Below are 20,383 nucleotides of genomic sequence, written 5' to 3'. Positions count from 1 at the left end.
GACGTGGGTTTCTCAAGCAAGATGTGTACTACAAGATTCCACTGTATGATTTGTGTACGGCTGCGACAGACAAGAGCAGAATAAAACAAAACCATACATACACAAAACATCCTACATTGCTTAGTGTAGCCATATGAAATCAGAATGTGTTCGACACTTTTGTTCAGGGGTGAACACAAAAACTAGAGGTCCATTACACATGTGATTATGTTGGCAAAAGGGAAGACCATTATTTTGTCACTGAGTTTTACCCCGATAATTTTGATAGCAGTTCCTTGACTGGTTAATATTTGGAAAGCGAGCGTCAAACGGTGCAGTTTTGAAGTTGTCGATCTTGGTTAGGATGTCATCTGCCATGTTTCACCTAAAACTGAGAATGATATACAAGTCACTTGAAGTGATAACAGTGCAGCAAAAGGCATCTACATGAAACCAGAATTGCAGACATTGAGAAACCTACAGTTCATTGCTGTCATATAAGGGCAAAAATACATTGAAAATGTTTACAAATACAGGTCAAGCCTAAAGAAAAACATTTCCTCTTTGATGTTCGTAAATATGGCAATTTAGAGTGAATTGCCTTGCATTACAAACTAACATTTGTAAAACTCTTAACTTGTAGAATCAGTTATTAAAAACACAATGCCAGTGCTACATCATAATCAGTATGTTGATATACATAGGAACAAATCAATAAGCAATGCACTCAAGTAGATTAAAATGCCCAGTATAAAAAGAAATATGAAAAAAATAAGCTTAATACGAAAAGATAGCACCCATACTGGAACAGCATTATTGCTATCTCCAGGTAGCACCCAGACCCTGGAACATTAGGATAGGGACATGACGAAGAAAACATCCACAAGTCGGATGGTGGACAATAAGACAGCAGGCAAGACAATGAACCTAGGATTCATCTTGTAGGCACCTTATGAATAGAAGGATCTCCTAACAACCCTCTGAAGGTTTTCTGAATCAGTGTAATACGGTTTTCCTTCTTTAGGTTTATTACTAAATGGAAACAGTTGGTTTGTTCTCAAGCTGCTCTTATCTCTCAGGAATATTGCGACGTTGGAGCTACAACCACCCGCAGGGAAAACAACTTCCAGCCCTAGGAACCTCAAGTTATCAGGTCACCTTAAGTGTTCCCAGGTGGTCCAAGCAGTAGTGGACTTGTATCTCAACATCCACTAGTCACAAAGATTATAAAGATGACAGGGACACTTGTGGGTCTTGAGCTGCCATAATGGACATCGTCTCCAGTAGCTAATGGCCTGGCCACTGAAGCCCTGACCTGTGGATCAAACAGTGATGGTCTTTAGGACTGCTTAAGCAATTTCGAAATAAGTGCAATATCCTTCAAACAATGGGGCATGACTCCAGACAAGGTGCTTTAATTAGAATATCTATGGGCCCCCACAGAAACTGGAAAGGTGGGTGTAGGCACCCACTGGCCCAAATATGGAGAAGTTCACTATTGTCGATGTTGTAAGTAGTGTAGATCCACACACCATCATGCTTTATGTTGCTTCTCTTTGAGAAGCATGTGTCTCTGGGTCACTGGCAGTCACAAGACATTAAATATTGTGAAAATGATGTATTACTGAGATCTAACAAACTAGTGATTTTGTAAACCCGAATACAATATATGAAGACAATAAGATTCAAACTAAAATTGACACATTGAAAACAGTTATTCACCCAGAGAAGCATAGAACATACCAGGGAAAGAAGTAGGGATTATTTCATATAAAAGGTAGAAACAGCATGCAAGAACTGTTAACATGAGAGCTGATGGACTCCTACTATAAACGGATTTAAATCACAAGGTTTGTATTGGTTTTTGAACCATTGAGAACAAGCAAAATGTTTTGATAAAGAAAGAAAATGTAGGTTAAGAAACTGGAACCTGTTGGCAATTATATTTAATCTGAAGTGAAATAGTACCATGTGCAGTCACTGCTCTCAGTGAGGCGTTAACAGTTAAAAGGGAACTAAAAATAATATTATATATACATACACAGACTTAGTGGGTTAAAGTGACAAAGGAGATTTAGTTAACAGAGTGCACCGTACAAGTTATACAAAATCCGTAAAATCCATTAGGATCTACTTACTAGTCTCAAGAGGGGGGCACTACACTCAGCCAGTGTTTTGTAATACTTTTTGGTCATTTCTCATTCCAGCTAAGGAGAATACCGAGCAGTCTCAAGCGCACAGCAAGCGCAAAGACATTCCATTTCTTGTCACGGTCTTCAAAAGTGAAGTGCTGAGGTCTCAGGACCTTCTGTCTGATCTGCACGATGTTTGTATAAGGTGCAACACGTGTTGGCTGATCTTCTATTCATCCTATGTTTATCATATTTGGATTTTGTTCTCTGTCCTATTAAACAGTGACTGACTGTAAAACTGGGACTTTAATGTTTGCACAACAATAAAATCAAGAACTTTCTGAGTGGGACTTCACCCTTTTTGTTTGCTACTTTGTTCCACTCTCTTACCCTTTTTAGATTGAGCACAAGTGCTTCCTACACGTTAGTATTGTGAGCTTTAAACCACGCCCATCACTTTCACTCTTCGTGGGCTTGCCTTTCAAAAATCCCTGATGACCTTGATAAATGCTTTACGTTTGTCCCGCCTTGTGCGGTTTTGTTACCGCCTTGCAGGCTGTCCCTGTAACATGGATTACTTCATGAGTGCCAATATGTATTACTGTGAGCGAACTACTTTTTTTTTTTTCCTTTCGTGTCTCTCCTTAGCATTCATGCTCATGGCGGCCATGGCGCTTTGAATCGGATTGCACTGCTGCCACACAGCACCTCCCGTCCATCTCATCGGAACTCAGCAGGGCCTGCACACTGCAGATCCAGACTTTAACAATCCATTGATGAGCCTGATTTTACCTGTACATTGAGGAGCCTTTGTGGGAGTCTGACGCTATCTAGCCCCTGAAGCTTCTGTCAGCAACCGCGGGCTGTAATTACGGGAACTGGCAGTGGCTGACCATTTACATCACTGACAGCAGCCAACACTGCGACTGTGTATTGTCTGCACTGCAGGCTCCCAATTATAGGAGGCTGCGTTAAGCTCTGAAGGAAGCCCGTCAGTGACTGGCGGCAGAAAAAATACAGAGTCTGCATTTCAGAACTGGATGTGCAAGCGCATTGCAAGCCCAAGAGCAAGGGACTTGTGCGTGTTAACCTATGCACACCTACAGCCATCTACTGAGTGTGGTTTAGAAGTCAAAGGTCATGTTGTTTATCAAAAACAATTGCAAGCCCAAGAGCAAGGGACTTGTGCGTGTTAACCTATGCACACCTACAGCCATCTACTGAGTGTGGTTTAGAACTCAAAGGTCATGTTGTTTATCAAAAACCACTTACCGAGATTTCAAGGCTGTGCATTCCCCTGCTCCTAAATATTTCAGTTGAAAAATAAGTCTCTATAGTTGATCTGTGTGTTACCTTTGCATTCTCTCCATACATACTCATAGCCTGCATTAGCGCTGGTGGCGCGCAGGGCAGCAGTCTTTTAGGCACCCTCCCCCATGACCTCCTTTTTCACTAATTCACTCACTACCACTCTCCAGCTGTGCCCCTCATCTCTCCATAGTCCCTCTTTGACAAACATTTCAATTTGTCAAGGTGCTACTTCTAGTTCACTCACATAGTATTGTGATTGGCATGCAACACGTTCTTTGCAGCAGGCACATTATCCCTCGCCATTACTTTATAAGTCAAAACTGCCACGAGACCAAATTACAATCTCTCATCAGCAGTAACATTAATCACCAGAGGTATCTTGACATTTTTATTGTTGCCTGAAACTGCTGTACACGCAAGTAATTTCACATACTTTATTTTTAAGTTATTTTAAGGTCGAGGTCGCAAGCACTTCCGACCTGTTAGTATTGTGGGCTTTTAACCACACCCATCACTTTCACTTGTTCGTACTCTTGCCTCTCAAAAATCCCTTGATGACATTGGTAAATGATTTAAGTTTGTCCGCCTCAGGGCATTTTTGTTATCGCTTTGAAGACTGCCTCTCTCACATAAATTACTGCACAAGTGCTTGATATGTTTTACTGTGAGTGAACTCCTTTTTTTTCTTTTGAGTCTCTCCTTCAAGCTCATGACGGCAATAGAGCTTGAATCGGCTTGCACTGCTGTCACCCAGCACCTCCTGCCTGTTCCTCAGTTTCCGGTTCATGTCTGCCTGTCCCCAACACTGCTCCCATGTGTTTGCTTGTTCTTCTGTCCTTTGAATAGGACATATGGAGGGAGGGGGGGGGAGAGTGTCGATGGTATCATTCCCACAAACCTGCATCGAGTTCTGTGCCCTTGAATACAATCTGCTGTCAAGTTTGAGAGATTTAGGGTAGCAAGTTCTAAAATGCATGACTCTGATCTCCCTTTTGTAAAATGTAATTTTTAGAAACTCGTAATGTTCTTCTGCCTCTCTCTTTATTTCATTGCAATCTGCAAAAAATGCGAGGACATTTCTGATGGATAGGACATTTTAGTTGGGGTCCTTGAGTCGACTGCAGAAATGTTTGCTATGGACGAATTGGTACTCTCAATAGATAAAGACTTGAGATCTAATCTTTATTTTTCCATGTCACCAGCTCACTTTGTATTTCGTAACCTTAAGAAAAGATCATTGGGTCATGTGAAACCCCCATTTAATTTGTATGAACCCAGCAAATCACCTATGCATTGTGTGATCTTTTACCAATCACAAATATTGCTGGTTTAGCACAGCTCACTAAGTGTATTGTTTTGGGAAGGATGAAAGGCTGAATAGATCCTGCAGAATTCGAACTTATCACAACCAAGTTACAACAGCAAGTTGTGTTGTCAGCAAACATAACTGTGTTGTGTGATCGTGCGCAATTCACTTTTTTGTAGTTTTATTTAGCGCAAACTCGACTCGGTTACTGGTGCGCATTACATTGCACAAGGTCAAATTCATATTTTATTTTTTTTAGGCATGGGGAGACTAAGTAATTTGCCCAGAATCACAGGATGTTGAGCGACTTGCAGCTCTGGTCATAACCCCACATCTTCTCCCACTTCATGCCCCGGTCTTCATATAATAGCATGAATGACACCTAAACATGGGCATAAGCCATGTATTAAATGCAATCTAAAAATCTCAACATAACATTACTGTCCATTTTGGGGCGAAGTTACTCAAAGAACACATACTACAATTTTTTTGTCTGCATGCGCCCGAGACAGGCAGGACCAATGGCCGAACAGCCTTTGGCTTCAGTACTGCCAACTCTGGCCTAGGGAGACCAAGGTTAATGCACAAAATGACTGAGCAAGAGTGGGTGGGCTTTTAAAGGATTTCGAACTTGATGGGGTCGCACAGGCTCCATTAACACAAAATGTTACTGCACACAAAGACTGGCGGCATCAAACACTTTGCCCAGTGATAAAAATGTATTTTTACCCAAACTAACAATTTTAGCCACAAGAGGATGATTAGAGACCGGTGAAAAAAAAAATACACATTCTAACCTATACCTTGCTGTTCTTTGATGCCAGTTCATAGCTCAATGTGCTATAGTAAGATTGTGACTTATGAACTGCAAGAAGGAACAAAAAAATATATATATATATATAATCTGTGACAAAAGCAGTAACCCACTGAACTAGCTACGTAAAATACAAATCTGTGATCTGCATGGTGCACATTCTTCCCAACAGGCACATTTGCTACCAGACAAATCCAATCCTGCTCCAGCAGGTACATTTTCAGAGTTATCTTGACATTTTAATTGTCTGAAAATTGCTGGACATTCAAAGAATTCTGTAGCAGGTGCTTTAAACCCTTACGATATTTCAAAGCACAGTGCCCCGCCCTCCGACCTCGACTTCATGCCTGGTGGCCTAAAGCTGGCCCTGATAAACAGGGCTAGCTCATTAAACATCTTGCAGCCTTAACGTGAAGTGCTAATACTGTTTCATTATGTTTCAATAAAGTATAATATAATTGCTATAAAGTGATGACAATCTGCTATTATATTAATCACGCTGCTTGGAAATGCTGGTACTGTGATATTAATAACACTTTTGGTGAGTAACACCAGTACTGTCCCAATAAAAGGACAGCAGCCTTGTGATGTGTTGGGACAGTCCCAATAAAAGAATTATCATTTGCATAAGAAAATGGATGCCATTTCAGTTCTTGGCCCTTACTGTGGTTTTAGAACATCACAGTCACACTATCTGAGCTGCATGTTTTGGTTTCGGTACTTCACAGTAATCATGTTTCTTACAAATGCCATATTCATTGTGGTGTCCTCTAGGGGCTGTTCTGAACATTACAGTCTAATGCCAAACTTTTATTTCTGATAGAGGTTTTTTATTGGGTTTATATGATAATTGTATTTATCTCTTCTTGTTGCAATTATGACCATGATTCAGACCAATTGAACATCCCTATTACATTATGACTGTTTAAACACTCTGGATATGTTTGGGTGACCCTTCTAGTTTATTTCTCTCATTACTACTCTGTGGCTGTCTTGTTTTGGGAATTGTGTTAGCCAGCCAGCAACTCTGATAATGAAAGTGGTATTATATTGGAATTAGCATGGAAGATTTAAATTAGGATGCTTAATGGCAACATTTTCATTTCTGGCTGCAGATAGAGGAAGAAGGTAAATGGAACTGCTTTAGTTATATGCAGGGCCGCAGGAATTATATGGCCGGAAAAGAACAAATTATGAGGCAGCGTTGACCAATTTATGTGGCTAGAAAAAGTCCAATTATTAATTTGCAACGCCAGTAGCTAACTCGAGCAAATGCGAGAACCATTGCACTGCAATGCTTGTTTTACTCACCTGCAATTACATGCATCGGAATGAAAACTGGCCTGCTGTACCCTATCTGACTAAGATAACGACTTGCCAAATGTCGTGCAGATCTGGCCATGTGGTCAAAAATTATAGACAAATCAAAAATACCTTTTCAATGGAAAGTGTGGCTAAAGTTGTATCCTTCCACTGCTCAGATGTAAGGAACACTTTTTCTTACAGTACTCTATAAGAGTGTATAGGTTTTCTAGCTCTCCCTCACATGCTTATCCCTTCAATTTGTCTATCACTTTCCTCATCCATCTGTGTGGCTTTTTACATTTTTATTTTGGCGCACCTTATCCCAGCGGCCTCTGTTATTCTTTCCCCCACCTCATCATCTTTGTTCCCCAAATCCTTGGCAGCCTGAAACGTATTTTATTTATTTTTGGTGAGCCATGCAGTTGCCATTTGCTGCAAAGCCACTCTGCATTGCAGAAATGGCTTTTGTGGTTTAATTTTTTATTTTTATTTACTAATCCCCCAGTGTCTTCAGCCAACATGGATCAATAAAGGTGGTAGCAGCCCTCATCTTCCTTGACCTCTCGGCTGCCTTTGACACCGTCTGCCACCACACCCTGCGCACACGCCTCCATGACACAGGGATCAGCGACAAGGCCCTGGAGTGGATCACCTCCTTCCTCTCCGACAGAACTCAGAGAGTCCCCCTGCCTCCATTCCTATCTGAAGCCACCAAGACCATTTGCAGCGTACCATAGGGCTCCTCCCTCAGCCCGACACCCTTTAACGGCTCCATTGCAGCGCTCGCCAAAATCGTCCGATCTCACAACCTCAACATCGTCTCTTACCCCGGCGACACCCAGCTGATCCTCTCCCTCACCAAGGACACCGACAAAACCAACCTCCATGAGGGTATGAAGGCCATTGCCAACTGGATGAAGTGCAGTCGACTAAAGCTAAACTCAGATAAAACAGAGGTCCTCGGCCCCACCCCCTCCGCTTGGGACGCCTCCTGGTGGCCGCCCACGCTGGTTGCTGCACCAACGCCCACCAACCACACCTGCAACCTGGGTTTCATCCTTGACTCATCGCTCTCCATGACCCAAAAAGTCAACGCCGTCTCATCCTCCTGCTTCAACACCCTCTGCATGTTTCACAAAATCTACAAGTGGATCCCTACCGAAACCAGGACGACGGTTACCCAGGCCCTCGCCAGCAGCAGACTGGACAGCAACGCTCTCTACGCAGGAACGACGGCTCTACAGAAAAGACTGCAATGGATACAGAACGCCTCTGCACGCCTCATCCTCAACATCCCCAGCCACAGCTACAGCACAGCCCACCTGAGACACCTACACTGGCTTCCCGTCAACAAAAGAATCACATTCAAACTCGTAAGCCACGCCCACAGAGCTCTCCACAACGCCGGACCAACATACCTCAATGATTGTCTCACCTTCTACACCCCGAACAGTCAGCTCCGCCGACCTCGCCCCACGCATCCACAGGACAACAACCGGCAGCAGATCTTTGTCCTACCTTGCACCCAAGACCTGGAACACCCGCCCCATCCACCTACGGCAGACCAAGGACCTAGTGACCTTCAGGAGACTCCTCAAGCCCTGGCTGTTCGAGCAGTAGTAGCCCCCCCCCAAGCGCCTTGAGACACTCACAGCCGAGTAGCACGCTGTACAAATGCAATGATTGATTGATCGATCACAGGGGAGCAAAGGAAATGGTACCCAGGTCATTCTGCTGGTGTGCTCATGTCTGGTGACCATGCATATCCGTGCTTACCTAGTGACCCATGTATATGCAGTGGAATGAAGCCGGTACCTTTTTCCTTTTTTTTTTTTTTAAATCAAAGCCAGTAGGTCAAGAACGCTTATTGGCTTTGTCAGTGCTTGTTAACTGAGTCTCTATAAATCACATCAGGGACTGCATCATGAACAAACTTAAGAGCCCGAAAAATGCATACTATTTTACCAGTGGCAAGTTTAGTCACCTTTTCACGTAGGCCGAAAAAACAGCCTAGTGCTGAGGACCTAAAGATGTCGGATACAAATCAAATTTCGGATACATGCTGAACAGCTATCTCGGGTATCCCGCCATAGCTTGTGGCGTTTCCAAACCGGTTACACAGGTTTGCCAGATTTACTAATACTCAGCATGCAACCTTGAAAGCCCCGTTGTGATTTTAACTCGTGCCGGTGCAGACTATTTCCTTGAAGGCTTAGGGAGGGGGGTCCGTCAGACGTATCTGATAGATACACAATAATCAACCCCCTACTTTCCTCTGCATTTGATAACCCATAAATGATATCTCAAGTTCAGGCATTAACTCGGGACAATTTCATAATCCCTGTGAAAAGAAGATTTTGCATAGGTAGCTTCAAGCCACTTCATCAGCAGAGAACAGCAAGCCCTGAAACGCTACTGTCGAAATAACAAGTTTCTATTGTTTATCCTGCTAGGGGGAAATAAAACATTTCTAGGAAGTGAAAAGTCAACCTTGAAGGAGAGTGTGACCCTCTGAGTGTTATCACGTGTGAGCTCTGCTGAGGTGATCGACTCCTCACAAACACCCCCAAATATCCACTGCTGGGCCCCATTCCGGGGAGGGGAACCAGGCCCTGACGCTTAACAGGTATATACAAGCACATGTCAGCACGTAAAGTCAAGGGACGCCCGAGTGCCCAATTTAGAAACCGCATGTACATTTACGGGCAGTCTTCCGCGGGGAGGAAACTGTGGGCCCCTGAGGGTGTCTGCAGTTCAGCGAATTCCACCGCAGCGCCTCCCCCTGATCACGCGGCCGCTCCCCGGGCCTCCACCCTGGGACCTGCGTACGTGCACCCCGGCACACGCCTGCACTTACAGTATTGTTCTCTTCCTGCACCGCCCGATCAGAGTCCGCTGCTGCTGCCCTCAAAGTCACTTTAAGGAAGCGGAAGAGCCTACTCGGAAACCGGAGCCTGGTCAAGGGGAGGGGTGCGGAGAGAGGGTTATGGAAGGAGGCGGGGTCTATCGCGTAGAGCTTAGCCGCCATGTTGAGAAAAAGCCTGCCAGAGAGATCAGTCCCACGAGCTGTGTTACAGACAGCTAGCAACCTTCTTTTGATCACAAAAATAAAATGTTGCTCATACGGTTAAGATGTTTTCAAGCACTGCAAAATGTAGTTTGCCAAAGGGTGCTGTGTAAACCAACGCCCTGATCTGCTCACAATACAAATATGAACCGTATTTATGAGTTGAAACTGCTTGTCCTTTTTGCACACGTTAAAACTTTGGTTAGGCTTTTCTTTCCTCAGGAGCTTTTGCTTTTCAGTTAATATGCAAACTTAGGGCGGATCACAGAATGGCCGTTGGAACAACTAACAACAGTCTTTCTTTTGTGTCTGCTGTCTTGAAATGGAGACCACCGAGCGGTGCCCGCAATGACCCCCCCCCCCCCCCCCCAACAACATGAACGCATGCGTGCGGCGCATAGAGAAACCAAAGAAGGACCAAAAGCGAGCCCCTCACCTTTACAGAAGAGGCTAGAATTTTACGGGCGAGACAACCGTTTCCTCTCGGAGTACAGATGGCGTTTTGTTGATCAATGTACCGTAATCAATGTAGCAGGGTTCTCGTCTGAAGCGCAATATATTTTAAGCCAGTAATGACAGATAGGTAGCTATATAGATCAGTTTAGATGGTATTATGAACGATGATATTGTTAAAACATCACCCGAGATGCTGCGCATGTAGCCCCCCCCCGTTTGTTTACCGAGTCTTCCCAGACCTTAATGCCTAGAAAAAAATGACATGAAACTATTTGGATATTCGAGTTTCGAGCACTTATGTCATTTCTTTGAAAGGTCCCATTTTCGTAGCGTTCGGTTGTGACCTACCATCGACCAAACCCCCACGAAGGCAGAACAGTTCCAGTGATAATTGTTTTGAAGTAAGAGTTATTGTTACGCCCTTTATTTTGACAGCTAGCCCTCTGCTCTTCAAGATTTTGTCTAGCGACCGCTGAGGTCTTTCTTTCACTTTCAATGCTATTTTCCCATTCAACAACTCTACGGTCTCCCTGTCAGAGGATGCGGTGTCTCCATGAGCTCCTACAAGAAGTTACCACCTAACTCTTGTGCCGATAGGAGATGCACTCGTACGTGGAATCTTTAACACAGGCAGTATATACCTGTGTATGTACTGGTATTTCATATCGTTGTTAGTTTATTAGATTTATTGGAGATCAGCAATTCAGGCACCGATCTTATAAATGCTCGCCGGAACGCATCTCTATATTTATTTGCTCGCCGGAACCCATCTCTATATTTATTTTGTTCCCCCGCTCAGCGGTCCTTTCAACGTTCTATACAAAACTTAATGGATTTTTGTCGCTAGTGATCTTGTTTTTCTAACACATGGTGCAACCTCATTGCTAGGATATCGTAAATGCACCCTGATGAATGTGAAACCAACCCCCTCCCCCAAGGCTAGATTGAGTGGGTTATTGCTGCGCAACACAGTGAAAACCCTGCTCCCTCCCTCATATCTCTGACGCAATCCTGGACTGCCCTACTCGAGTTGACAGGCTTGTAGCAGGCACATCGTGAGTAGTCACTACGCAGAAAGGGAGAAAGCTGAAATCGAGCCAGAGACTGGGTGAGTACCAGAATACACAGGAGGAATTTGTCCAATGCAGATGTCCCAGATAGTACTTAAGTACAACTGTTTCAGGCCAGAATTAGGCTAAAACTGAAACTATGCTTCATGGTATATAAGTCACGACAACCCTGAGCAGGTCGTAAAGTACCTGAGATTATGACTGCTCAAAGGGTTGAGGCTTCCACCCTAGCAGTAGACCTAGTGAGTTTGACAGGAAGTCTGTGCATCCGCTGGTGAGACTTCAGGGGAAGACTACTCTCAAGGATGTACGCAGAGTAGAAAGATCTGGAGGGTGTGACACCGAAGCAGTGCTTCAAACTGCAGCGGGGAGCCTGTGTAAAAGTTGTAATTAATTATGTTGCATTTCCATGAAGAATAGATAAGGCCGTCATTCTTGATATTTTAATCGCGGTCGAAAGGCTCTTTTCGTTCGCTACTATTTCTCTTCATAATTTCCACGCTATTGGGAGCTACGCTTGCCCCCCCCCCCCCCTTGTATTCTCTAATATTGCTACTATTTTCCTCGTTATCTTTTTATATAACCATTTTCTCGTGAGACTCGCTGTCCTAAAATGAGTCACTTGAAGCTTATTCTAGGACGCCCTCGTGTCTGTGTTTGTGGGTGCCTGCAAAGTGTGGGGCTTTCATCAAATGTGCGTGGTTTGAGACATCCGAGGGAAACTGCGCTCCCGTATTTGAGACTTGCACCTGATGTCCGCTGCTGTGCTCCTCACACATATAGTCATAGATAGTTAATATGGATCGAAGGTGGAAGGAGGGACCAAGCATGTTCAAATGGGTATTCTCGTACAATGGACGTATCGTAGTTTAAAAACGTCTTCAGAGGAGTTTGACGCTTTACGCGCTCCCAGTAAATGTTTCCTTGGTTTAGTATCTGGCACACCGAACTCCGATACGGGTTTAGCAGCGTCTGTAGCGTTTCACCCGACTGGCATCAACGGCACACACGCTCGTCCTTCACCGCAGCCTGCGATGTTTGAGGCCAGGTTCCCAAATAGTCTGATTTTAAGCCAGGGCGACTGTTCCGTATACATCACCTCAAGTTCGAGGTGCTTCAGGTGACTTACAGTTCACACTTTATCATGGAGACAAACATGCAGTAAAATTATCATAACGTTTCGTGCAAATAAACAGGTTCACGTTTGTGCAGCAGGTGCATTAACATAAATACGAGTCCACATTTGTGGAGAAGGAACACTCATTTTTTTGGGAAACGAATCGGTGTGTGGGCTTGTTAAATGCTATAAATCTGATTTGGGGTTGTGCATAGAGTTACTGTTTCTAAATTCTGAACCTGCTACCTGCACGAGGATTACGTCTCGCGTTCATTGCGTTTGTATCGGATTAATGTCCGCGTCTCTTTCCCGTCCGACAGTTAAATTGACGCACTCTCCATTCACAATATGAAGTGCAGTTTACATTTGACAAATGATTAGAGCCAAAATAACATATGGACTATCCAAAAAAAGACACGTTTCTGCAGATTTAAACGATCTTCAGCTTGCATTTATTTAAGGTGAACCATTACTACAACTTCCATAATGCATTGTTGTATTAAGTGAAAACTGCCATTCGAACAGTGAGTTTCAAGGTTACCTGCTTTTTGTAGAACATTCACAAGAAACAATATGAGTACTTCAACTCCGTTGTGCCCTCCTTCAAAGGGTGTGTCACAGTGGAATGCCCCTTTGCCCTCGTCTCCTGGGAAGTTATTTCATTTAGCCACTCAGAGACTTTGGAAAGCTGTCCTTTTCAAATCTGTTTTCTAACACCATCTTACTAGAGCTCTTTTCTCATTGTCGTCTACAGTTGTTTCCCCTTCCTGGAAATGATTGCATCATATGTTTAAAGCATCGTTTTACTTTTATTGAAAACCCTATTGTACAATAGATGCAAAAGGGCAAGAGCTCTATGGCCTTACACAACAAGGACAGTGGTCTTCAAACATTTTCAAGCCAAAGCCTTCATTGCATAAAATAGTTCTTGATCGCGCCTACTAAAATGATCTAATACTTTCCTCATTACTGTGTTACCCGTTAGCTACAACACATTGACATGTAAAGGTATTTCCTGCAAAATTGATGTGTAGTTTAGTGGTGGTTTTGCATAATTATGCATATGATCAGTGCGAAACACTTCTTGCAAGCCACACCATTCAGGTGAGTTCAGAAGGAGGCATCTTGAGTTAAAAGTCTGAAAGTCATGTAGTGTGTTGCAAAACCTCCAGGGCGACTTTGGGAGATTGGATGTGGGGAGATGGGGTGTAGTGTGCACATTTGTCTAGGAAAGTTGAGCCAAAAAGAAGGTAATTGTTTATTTTTATTTTCTCACTTAAGTATGCTTAATAGTTCCCACATTGAAATGTTGCTAAGGAGTCCATTTCAGGCACGCGAGAAGACCGACGAAGATTCAAGAATCCGTCTTGGTTGTCCGAGCTTCATTCTCCCTGCACACCTCATGCTAATGGAAGGCACATTCTGAAAGACAGTACCACCTTAAAAGGAATGCTACCTATTTAAACGTATCCGGCTTTTTATCGATCCAGTACAACCTAGCTTTCTCCTTGATGTGATACTGTGTTACATTGACTATACATCCGCCATTTCATGAGTCAGTAGCGGTGGGACAGAAGGACTGTTAGCGATACCGGGGCCTTTTTAGGGTTAGAGCCTTCCCTGCTAGGAGAACGGCAGGATGCAGAATGCTCATTTGTGGTTCGAGCTGCTAATCAATTATTCAGGGGATATTATCTCTTGCTGTCTGTGTCTGTGGGGGTGGCAGGCGTCTGAAAGTAATTGGGAGTCCACAGCAGTGAATGTGCTTGCATTTTGCATGCTTTGGGCCCTCTGTACCTTTTTGGCACGTATACGAGTGCAAGCGTTTTAGTGTACTGGAGAAAGCATGTCTATGTGTTAGTGTACGGGGTAGCGTATGTGTACATTCAGGTATGAATGTGTGTGTGCCAGCTCACACCCTCCCTCATATGACTGTCTCCTGCAATAGTGGGCAGTATATTTGTGCTTCCCACTTGCAGGGCTTTTAGGTGAGCCTGTGCGCTCATTAGTTGTGTGTATCTTGCTCATACTCATTCCTTGGTGCTAGTGAGAAATATGGAAGTACTCACCTATTCATTGTGAAGTACGTCCTTGGGCATTGTTATACCTCCTGCTACAGGGATGTAGCGTTCATCTGCTTACACACTCAGGTGCTCTAATGCACAGGGTACGTGGTTTTACCTCGCGTCCATCCAGTGAAGGGTACTGCTGGACAGAATTTTAGAACTTTGTGTTGACCATGCAGCTATGTGTAAAAGTAGGCAATTGAGTAGTACTGCCTCCTCACACAGCTGTTAATTATTTCTCAATCGTTCAACATTTTATTGAAGGTCCCCTGGTGGTGAAATACCAGTCCCAATCGTTTTCCTTTAAAATGCCCCGGACTGTAGAATTATTCTGAGTCATAACAGGAAAATGGTCTTTTTTAGGGTCGAGCCTGCAAGTGCATGCACTAGCGTCTCACTTGTGAGACTCTGTTGTGTACAGTAAAGGGCTTGGAGCCTGCCTGTCACTTACCATTTGTTGGTTTGCGTGGCACTCTTCTTTACAGCCTCGTACAATCCACCCCACTCCAGTCCAATCCACCCCACTCCAGTCTGACCCCCCTCCAGTCTAACCCACCCCGGTCCAGTCCAACCCACCCTACCTTAATCCATTCCAGTCCAACCTACCCCAGTCCAACCTACCCCACTCCAATCCACCCACTCCATTCAAGTCCACTGCTGCCCAATCCACCTCATTCCAATATAATCCACCCACACTACCCAGTCCATCCCACTCCAACACAATCCACTTTAATCCACCCTACTCTAGTCCAATCCAGTCCACATTAATCTACCCTACTCCAGTCCAATCCACACCACTCCAAACCACCTGAATTTACCCCACTCCGATCCAGTCCACCCCACTTAAGTCAGATCCACCACACTCCACTTAGTTCAACCTGCCCCAGTCCTATCCACCACACTCAATCCAAACCACCCCACCCTAATCCATCAACCCCACCTTAATCTACACCACTCAATTCAATCCACCCCATTTAGGTCAGTCCACCCGTCTCAATCTGATCCACCCCACTCCAGTCCACCACACGCCAATCCAATCCACCCCAGTCCAACCCACCCCGGTTCATTTCACTACACGCCAGTTCATCCAGCCTACCCTACTGCAATTCATTCCATCCAATCCAATCCACCCCACCCCACCCAATCCAATCCACCCACCACATCCCAGTTCAGTCCACCCCACTCTTCAATCCATCCACCCCATTCTATTCCTCTCTTCCCCATCTCACTGCAATCCACCCCACTCAGTCCAAAGCATCCCACTGTAGCTTACCACACCCCAATCAAATCCATCCACTACAGCCTACCACACTCCAATCCAATCTACCCGGCTCTATCCCTATCCAATCCACCCCACTCTATCCCAGTCCAATCCACCCTTCTCTAGTCCAGTCCATCCTTTCCACCCCACTCTGTCCCAATCCAATCCACCCCTCTGTAGTCCAGTCCATCCTGTCCACCACACTTCAATCCAGTCACCCACTCCAATCCACCCATTTGCAATCTACCCCAGTCTAAACCATCCCACCCCTGTCACTCTAATTCAAACCACCCACCCCAGTCTAATCAACCCACTCTCAATCCATCTCACCCCACTCAAATCCAGTCCACACCAATCCACCTCACTCCACTTAATCCACTCCACTCTACCCCACTCCAATCCACCCACTGTACTCCACTCCTATTCACCCTGCTTCTTCAACCCAAACTACTCTATTCCACCCACTCCACTCTTCAAGTCTCTGCCACTAAACAACTCAACTTTACAACACTCTATACTTCACCTACTCCACTCCACCAATTCCACTGCATGACACTCTACTCCCCCACTCCACTCTGATATGCTACGCCACTAACTTAGCCATGCTGAACAGCAGCCCGTGGGTGTACAAAATTGCAAACACATTGCCAAAGCTAATAGCTCTTGTATGGGCAAGACCTTTTGGCTTTGCCAATGCTTGTTTCTTTTGAATTGAATGTATGTGTGAGACTGCAATCCACCTCACTCCAGTTCAACACTTCAATCCACTCCTCTAATCCAACACACCACACTCCATTCCACTGCAGTCCATCCTACTCAATCCAATCCATTCCACTGTAGCCCACCACACCCCAATCTAATTCATCCACTATAGCATATCACACCCCAGTCCAATCCACCCCACTCACTCCAATCCAGCCAGCTCTATCCCAGTCCAATCCACCCCACTTTATCCTAATCAAATCCATCCTGTCCCCACCCCACCCCAATCCAATCCAGAAGCCAACTCCAATCCACCCCTATGCAGTTCACCCCACTCCAGTCTAAACCACCCCACCCCAATCACTCTAATCTGAACTACCCACCCAGTCTAATCCATCGCAATTCAATCCACCTCACCCCACTCCAATCTAGTCCACACAATCCACCCCACTCCACTCAATCCACTGCTCTGTAGAGTCCACCTCTTTGCATTCCACCCCAGTTTAAACTACCCCACCCCAATCACTCTAATCCAAACCACCCACCTCCGTCTAAACCACCCCAATTCAATCCACCTCACCCCACCCACTATACTCCACTCCTATTCACCCTACTTCTTCAGTCCAAACTACCCTATTCCACCCACTCCACAACAGTCTCTACCACTTAGCTGAGCCGCTCAACTCTACAACACTACTTCCCCTACCCCACAACACTCAACACTCTATTCCCCCCACAGCTCTATCCCAGTCCAATCCACCCCACTTTATCCTAATCAAATCCATCCTGTCCCCACGCCACCCCAATCCAATCCAGAAGCCAACTCCAATCCACCCCTATGCAGTTCACCCCACTCCAGTCTAAACCACCCCTCCCCAATCACTCTAATCCAAACTACCCACCCAGTCTAATCCATCGCAATTCAATCCACCTCACCCCACTCCAATCCAGCCCACACAATCCACCCCACTCCACTCAATCCACTGCTCTGTAGAGTCCACCTCTTTGCATTCCACCCCAGTTTAAACTACCCCACCCCAATCACTCTAATCCAAACCACCCACCTCCGTCTAAACCACCCCAATTCAGTCCACCTCACCCCACCCACTATACTCCACTCCTATTCACCCTACTTCTTCAGTCCAAAATACCCTATTCCACCCACTCCACAACAGTCTCTGCCACTTAGCTGAGCCGCTCAACTCTACAACACTACTTCCCCTACTCCACGACACTCAACACTCTATTCCCCCCACTCCACTCTGTTATTCCACACCACTTTTAGCCATGCTGAACAGCAGCGACAAGGGTAGGTCGCTCCCCCTGCCGCTGCAGCTCCTCCAGCTCCTCCAGGTTCCTGAGTTCCTGAGACCGACCTCACAGTAAGTACCCCCCACCTCCCAGCCCCTCGCTCTGCCCCGCGCTACTCACCCTCTCTCCTGCTTCTTTTCTTCTTTTCTTCTTCTCTGTTCTTCCTCCTCGCTCCTCGTCTGTAATCTTCTTCTGTACTCTTCTTTTCCCCGTCTTCTCTCTTCTTCTGTGTGCTTCTCAGCCTCTCCTGTCGCCTCTCTTCTTCCTCATCTTCTTCTGTGGTCTTCTGCCCTCTGTATCTTCTTCTGTGTTCTTCTTCTGTGTTGTTCTTCTGTGTTGTTCTTCTGTGTTCTTCTTCTGTGTTCTTCTTCTGTGTTCTTCTGTGTTCTTCTTCTGTGTTCTTCTGGTCTTCTGTCTTCTATCTTCTGCCTTCAGCTCTTCTGCCTCCTCCGTCTTCTTCTCCCCGCGCCTGCCCTCCTACCTCATCCCCCTCCCTCACTCGCATCCCCCTCTCTATCTCCCCTATCTAACCCGTTCACTATCTACCTCCCTCACTCCTCCTATCTACCTATCTCTCAATCTCTCTATCTAACTCCCTCACTCTCCACCTCCTCCTATCTTCCTATCTCTCTATCGATTTCTCTATCTATCTATTTTCTCTATCTATTTCTCTATCTCTCCCCCCCTCCCGCCACCCCCTCTATTACCTATCTTCCTATCCTCTCACTCTACCTCTCACCCTCACCCACCTCTACAACCCCCCCTCCCCTATCTTCACAACCCTACTCCTATCTTTCGCCCTAATCTCCTAAACCTCCTAACACTCACCCCCTCCACCCTTATACCCCCCTCCCCCAGCTCTTCTCACTCTACCTGTCCCCCCCTCCCTCGCACTTTCCCGCCGCGACCTCCTGCACGCCCCCGCCCCCCAGCTCCCATTCGCCCCCAGCTGACCCCTCCCCCCCCTCCTACCTCATATGGCGGCCGCTGGCGCGCCAGAGGCAAGCCCGTCTGCGCCCGTCGGCGCCTGGCCCGCGCCCAGCGCCACGACCCCTGGTCCCCAGCTCTCCCAAGCCCCGCTGATCCGCTACGACCCTACCACCCTCCATGCCCTCAACCCAGGACGCTCCAACACCTGCTTCCAAGCTCACCCTAAACGCACCCATGGACCCTTCGCCTGCAACTCCTGCAAACGCATCTTCCACCACGCAACTACCACGACCATAAGCCCACGCGCCATCAACCACCTCAAGTGCATCCTAGTCCACGCTCGCTCCGTCCACAAACACGCCGTTGAACTCTGGGACCTCCTGGACTCCACAGCACCGGACGTCGCCTTCATCACGGAGACCTGGATGAATGCCTCCTCTGCTCCAGACATCGCCACCGCCATCCCTGAAGGCTACAAGATCTCCAGGAAAGACCGCACCAACCAAGCAGGAGGAGGTATCACCATCGTCTTCAAAGACTCCATCAGCGTCACCACCTCCACCGAAGACACCCCTCTCGCCGCTGAACACCTGCATTTTTCAGATTCGCACCGACCCGAGGACCACCCTCAGAGGATCCCTCGTCTACCGTCCTCCCGGACCACGCGCCCCTTTCAGCGACGCCATCGCCGACTTCATCTCCCCGCACGCCCTCGCCTCACCGGACTACATCCTCCTAGGCGACCTCAACTTCCATCTGGAACAAAACAACGACCCCAACACCACCACCCTGCTCGACAACCTCGGCCTCAAACAACTGGTGAACACCGCCACCCACATCGCCGGACACACGCTCGACCCTATCTTCTCCGCCAGCAAACACGTCTTCTTCAGCCACACCTCCGCCCTACACTGGACCGACCACAGCTGCGTCCACTTCACATTCCGACGCGAGACACGCCACCTCCGCACTCAACCCATCCCTCGTCGACAGTGGAACAAGATCCCTGAAGAGCAACTCCTCTCCGCACTCGCCGCCAACCAACCCACCCTCACCACCGACCCCAACGACGCAGCCCTCAACCTCACAAACTGGATCTCCAACTGCGCAGACAACCTTGCTCCCCTCAAACGCAAGCATCGACAGACCAACACCAAAAAACCTCTCTGGTTCTCTGACACCCTCAAAGAATCAAAGAAAACTTGTCGCGCCCTTGAGAAAGCCTGGCGCAAGGACCACACCGCTGACAACATGACCGCCCTCAAGAATGCTACCCCCGAACACCACCACCTGATCCGCGCTGCCAAAAGGAACTTTTTCACCGACAGACTGGACAAAAACAGCCACAACAGCAGAGAACTCTTCAGCATCGTCAAGGAGTTCTCCAACCCCAGCGCCAACGCCGTCACACCCTCACAGGATTTGTGCGAATCCCTCGCCACTTTCTTCCATAGCAAGATCAGCGACCTCCACGACAGCTTCGGACACCAGACCCAACCAAACACCACCGAACCCGCATCCCCGGCCATCACCCTCAACAACTGGACCCACATCAA

General features: G+C 46.5%; 2 protein-coding genes across 2 annotated transcripts in view; one reads left to right on the top strand and one right to left on the bottom strand.

Moving 5' to 3' along the window:
• Nucleotides 1-9,836, bottom strand: part of LOC138246413 (cytochrome c oxidase subunit 6B1-like) — a 51,262-nt gene extending 41,426 nt beyond the window's left edge. The window contains exons 1-2 of the mRNA XM_069201009.1: nt 9,705-9,836; nt 252-370 (exon numbers count right to left, since the gene is read on the bottom strand). Coding sequence (XP_069057110.1) covers nt 252-357 — 106 coding nt within the window. The 5' untranslated portion in view covers nt 358-370; nt 9,705-9,836. The remainder of the gene's footprint in view (nt 1-251; nt 371-9,704) is intronic.
• Nucleotides 9,837-11,330: 1,494 nt separating this feature from the next.
• The window catches only part of LOC138246412 (cytochrome c oxidase subunit 6B1-like), a 75,101-nt gene continuing 66,048 nt past the window's right edge, over nt 11,331-20,383 (top strand). The window contains exon 1 of the mRNA XM_069201008.1: nt 11,331-11,478. The gene's annotated coding sequence lies outside the window, so the exon portion shown is untranslated. The remainder of the gene's footprint in view (nt 11,479-20,383) is intronic.

Source organism: Pleurodeles waltl, chromosome 7 (genome assembly GCF_031143425.1).
Source record: "Pleurodeles waltl isolate 20211129_DDA chromosome 7, aPleWal1.hap1.20221129, whole genome shotgun sequence".
NCBI lineage: Eukaryota > Metazoa > Chordata > Amphibia > Caudata > Salamandridae > Pleurodeles > Pleurodeles waltl.
The sequence above is the reverse complement of the archived record's forward strand: the minus strand, read 5'-3'. Positions and strand labels throughout refer to the sequence as shown.